Source organism: Epinephelus moara, chromosome 6 (assembly GCF_006386435.1).
Source record: "Epinephelus moara isolate mb chromosome 6, YSFRI_EMoa_1.0, whole genome shotgun sequence".
Classification (NCBI taxonomy): domain Eukaryota; kingdom Metazoa; phylum Chordata; class Actinopteri; order Perciformes; family Serranidae; genus Epinephelus; species Epinephelus moara.
The window spans coordinates 30,358,476-30,363,446 of record NC_065511.1 but is presented as its reverse complement, the minus strand read 5'-3'; the positions used below and the strand labels follow the sequence as shown (position 1 = coordinate 30,363,446).

The window sequence follows — 4,971 nt, the reverse complement described above, 5'->3', positions numbered from 1 at the left end:
AATCTTGATTTTTGGTTTTAACTCTTGGAACAGTCTGTACTTTGCCTGCCTGAAATCTTCAGTAAAGCCTTGGTTTTTGTCTTACTCCTGACTCTGCCCTGTGATTCTGCATGTGGGTCCTCTCTGGTTTATGACATCAGGTGCCCGGCTCAGGCACTCAGGGCATATGTTGAAGTCAGTGCCAATTTACCCGAGATTGACAAACTTTCTGTTAAGGGTACTGTAAGAAGGGTGAACCCTCTACCCTAACCTCAAAACAGAGACTAGCAGTGGTGTATTCTAAGCTAAAATAAAGTGAAACACAGACATTTAACTTATTATGTAGTTTAATGAACAGATTTATATGAGAATAAAACCATGTTGAAAAAAACCTACTGGCCCCCATTTGTGGGACAAAAGTCAGACAGCAGTACAAGATGTATGAAATAGTGAAGTTCACTGGATAGTGCTTACACAGTAAGTGTTTATAAGCAGAGCTGACATGCTAGAATACAAATAAGGCAACACAATGCTACAAGAAAATATATAATAAAATCTGACTAAGCATCTCTTCACATAAAAAACTATCATCTAAATGCTTCATTACATTTCCTTGCTGGTTAGTACTGGTTAAAGTGTGAAGTGGAAAGATACAATATTTAGAATGTTATGGAGGAGTTGATGCTGGTTGATAGAAAATTGGTTTGCTCATTATTCTGTTAGAAGACAGACAGATGTTGTCAGAGCTGCAGCTGACAGATGAAGTAGGTGGCACCTCCACAGGAAGCTTTGATCCAGTTCTTCGCACGTGGCTTGTCAGTGCTGAGGATCCCACAATCCCCCTCTGATGTGAAGTCTGCCCAATAGCTGCAAACAAAAAGAGAGAATATTGACTTTCACATCGTGATCAAAGGATGTTGTGGTTATTATATTTTAGGAAAGCAGACAGAAAATAAATCTGGGTGTTCTCTTGTTTTTTTTTGGGCACTATGATATACACTCCACTTTATTAGGCACACCTGTGCAATCTATTGCAATTCAGTGCAACAGCCCTGCCAGAATATCTATCTTCACAAGGATATTGTTGGAGTTGTGAAAATTATAAATAAATAAAAAATATAACATAACCAAGGTTTTAAGGCCTCTATGACCAGATTTGAATTGGATATGGTCAACATGCCAGGAGGAGCACTTCAAAGTCTAAAACATGTCATTTCCTGTCGCCATTAGGTGGCGCTATGAGTATCACAGAATATTGTCATATAGATACGTTCAGGGCAGGACTATTATGAATCATGTGCAGTTTGGTGGAGACCAGACTATTTACTCCGAAGTTACAGCAATTTCCTGTTTCATGGCATCAAAATTCGACGCTCCATCACGGGCATGCCCTTCAACGTGAGGTAGATCTTGTATTAAATTTTGATCACAAAGTAGTCAAGCTTGCACAAACCAATTTTGAAGTCAATCCGATTAATTCTGTAAGAGGAGTTTGTTAAGATACAACATGTGGGAAACAAAAATGACCACAAGATTCAAAATGGCCGACTTCCTGCTGGGTTTAGGCAATGGGTCCAAGAGACTATTTTGTGCATCTGGGCATGATGTGTACTGATTTTTCAGCACTGATTTTCGTGCATTCCGCTGAAACATGTGGTCCGTGCTCATGTTTAGAGGGCGTGGCCAAGTGATTTTGCCCCGCCCCCTTATGAAAGCTATATCGCAAGTAAATTTACACGGCAACTGAAACACACGCAAAAATTGGCCCTTTTTTGAGTGTGTTATACCCCCCCAAAAAGGCGATTCACTCCAAGGAAAAATAATAATAATTCCTTCAGTCGGCGGTCGGCGCTCTGGTCCTAATTATATGTGTCAGCATTGAGGATGTGGTTCTGATGGTCAGAGGTGTTTCTTATATTGTGCCCCCTACAGGACAATGTAATGATGTAATGTAGTCCAGTCAACAAAATGTTAAACTATGACCTCAGTAATAAACATGCAATTTAATTTACCCATTTCCAACAATGTCACCAAGAACTGTATGTTATGAAGTTTGTAAAGGTGAAATTTGAGGCTGATTGCAGTAGATGGTGCAGGTGTACCTAATAAAATGGCCACTGAGGATTCTGACTGAAAGAAATTCCATAAAGATGAATGTAAGTCGAGTGTAGTTTTCGCCTTCCGACCCAAAACACTTTCAGACAAAATGCAAAACTTGCACATTATGGAATCTGATCTCTACACATCTAAACATCAGTGTCCCAAATATATATGTTAACAAGCATGAAAAAGAAAAAGGGACAAGACTACAAAAAAGAAGAAGCAGAGACCACATGCATAAAATGTGCTTCAGCTGAGATGATTGCTCCCTTTATCACCTCTTTGTCAGCGCAGCATTGTTGACCCAGCTCCATTCGGCCCCATGGTATTTCAGCCCGATCCAGTAATTCATTTTTCCTTTCGTAGTGAGATAGTCCTAGAAGAGAAAGCACCATTAATATTTACATAAAATCAGGGTTTACTTGATGCCTCCTCTCAAAAACATATGGATCAGGCGATTTAACCTGATATTTATTTTATTGTATTCAGTTTCTGCCGGTATATCCCCCTAAATCCTACACACTGGACCTTTAAATGTCATGGCTAAAGGGAAGGAAGTGACATCAGATCCACCTGAACACGCCAGCTGCTAACAACAGCCAGAGCTCCTCCTCTGGCGCTGCAGTTCTTCTGGCTCTCGTCCCAGTTCAGCCTGTAGGTGGACAGGTAAAAGCACGACGAGCCAAAAGTCAGCCATCCATCAGCGCACTGCCGACAGCCGAGATCTGGAAGGAGAGAGGGATCAGTGCAGAAAATTCTCCAACGAGGAAAAGTTTTCTGTATCTTCCTTATGGTTTTCTTGTCATTTTTTGCCCATAGTTTGTGTATACATGCACGCACTTTTAAATGTCTGTACTTGTGTGTGTTTGTGTGTAACTACGTAGCGATCTCAAAGGATTTTGGTCAAAGAGGAAACAATAAAGCTGATTAAACTCAGCTGATTCTCAGCGTAGATTAAATAAAACATTCTCAGTTCTCTAAAAACACACGACCACATGAACTAACTTCCCCAGAGGCCTAAAAAAAAATAATTTTGGCAAATGTGAAAGAAGAACTGTCACTAGAAACAGGGAGACTGAGAAAGTATCATTTGTTTTTCTTTTGGGTTATAGGGTTTTTAGGGTTTTCCACCTGGCATCACACTCACGTTGGGCTTGCATCCTGGGGAAGAGAGCCTGGCACTTCTCCTGGCTGCACGTAGGCTCAGACGGAAGAAGTACCGTGTTTACTTCTGCAGTTTCCACTCTCTCGGGGCAGTCTGTGGTGCCAGATTGGACTGGAAAGCAGAGCACAGTGGGAGGAGTTGTGAGGGAAAAGAACAATGCCTGCAGGCTACAGCAGTGCAATCGGACACACTTTTTTATTCCTGTATCTGTTATGAGCAAAAACCAAAAGCAAAGTGATCCTGATATATATTTTCTTTTACATATGCACTGCCAGTGAAACAGACAGTCTTCTCATGATCTGCTTGGGTGTTAAAAACATACTCCAGCCTGTTGTTGTTTGTTTTTATGGTGCCATCATGGCTGCAGATACTTACGTTTCAGACTGAGGGTAATGACGATCACCAGCAGGATCAGGCAGAGTATGGCGAGGAGCACACACACAACACGGTACCAACGTGTGTTTCCGGCGGTCTCTTTGCCTGAGGAAGAAAACATCAGCCTGGTATCACAGAGATATTTGATAAAGAGCACAAACACAAAGCACCATCAAGGCTCCGGCCTACCTTTTCCTCCCTCCAGTTCAACAGATAACTTGGACCCTGGTGACAAGTTTTCTTTGGCTTCATCTTTTTTGTCCTCGCCATAGCTGCGGCAAAATTTGATGTACATGGAGAAGATTGTCCTGGGATTTGTGTTGAAGCTTGTTTGCCCTCTCCTGCTCCGTCTGCCTGCTCTGCTGACTCACATCTATGACTGTGGTTTAAGACGCCCCCCTACGTCCTTGTCTTGTCGTCATAGCAACCTGGCATTCACTGATCTCTAAATTATTCATGGAGCACAGTGCTCGGCTTGTCCTTCAACTCTCCAAAACTTTTACTGTTGACTCTTTGTCTGTGTAAGAATGAGCGTGCGTGAGAGGGTGGCAGACAGATACTGTAGGTCGGGAGACATCTGTACTCCAAAACAACAGATAGGAAATGTGTCTTGACGTCATTTCAGACGAGACAGACAGAGCATACAGTCTTCACTGATACTGAGTTAAAAACAAGGACTCAAAACAGGCCTTACTCAGGACACTTCAGAACTTGAACCTCAAAAATATGAACAAAATATTCTTATAAGCAAAGGGGCGATTATTTCATTCTACCAAGGTAAAGAAAAGATAATAACTTGATATGTAGTGGCTTTAGTGTGCTCTATTTACTTTGTTTTGCCTGTCAATCACTATCAGAGTTAGAGGCTTGTTTTTCAACACAGGAACACGCACTGCTGTGCTATTTCATTGTGTCACTGCTTCCCTTCTTGTTTTGAATTAGTGCAATATGCATGGGCAGATAATGAGACACAAATATGCAAAAGGCCTCGACACACACACTCCTTTCCCTCTTTTTTTGTTGTTTGTTTGTATGTATGTGTTTTGGGGGATTTTTTAAGTTTGTCTCTTTGCAAAACTTTGCATCTCTTTGTGGTCATTTTCAGTCCCTTTCTGGTCTGTACATCTTACTACTATATATAATGACGAAAACTGGCTGTGGGTGTGTGTGTCTGTGTCTCAGTTTTCCATGTTTTTCTCCTCACTGACTTGGTCAATCCATGTGAAATTTGGCACAGTGGTAGAGGGTCATGGGAGGATGCAAATGAAGCAATATTACATCAATAGGCCAAAGGGGGGCGCTATAGCAACCGATTGAAATTGCAAACTTTGAATGGGCATATCTCATGCCCC

General features: G+C 41.6%; 1 protein-coding gene across 2 annotated transcripts in view; it reads right to left on the bottom strand.

The window, feature by feature from the left end:
• Positions 1-308: 308 nt before the first annotated feature.
• The window catches only part of si:dkey-26c10.5 (uncharacterized protein LOC563797 homolog), a 7,976-nt gene continuing 3,313 nt past the window's right edge, over positions 309-4,971 (bottom strand). Inside the window, exons 1-6 of one of the 2 annotated variants that reach the window (XM_050047485.1) lie at positions 3,809-4,062; positions 3,620-3,724; positions 3,227-3,355; positions 2,653-2,804; positions 2,358-2,455; positions 309-846 (exon numbers count right to left, since the gene is read on the bottom strand). In XM_050047485.1, the coding sequence (XP_049903442.1) occupies positions 720-846; positions 2,358-2,455; positions 2,653-2,804; positions 3,227-3,355; positions 3,620-3,724; positions 3,809-3,914 (717 nt within the window). In that variant the 5' untranslated portion in view covers positions 3,915-4,062 and the 3' untranslated portion in view covers positions 309-719. Of the gene's footprint in view, positions 847-2,357; positions 2,456-2,652; positions 2,805-3,226; positions 3,356-3,619; positions 3,725-3,808; positions 4,063-4,971 lie in introns of those variants that run through there. The other variant, XM_050047484.1, reaches the window with a different exon arrangement.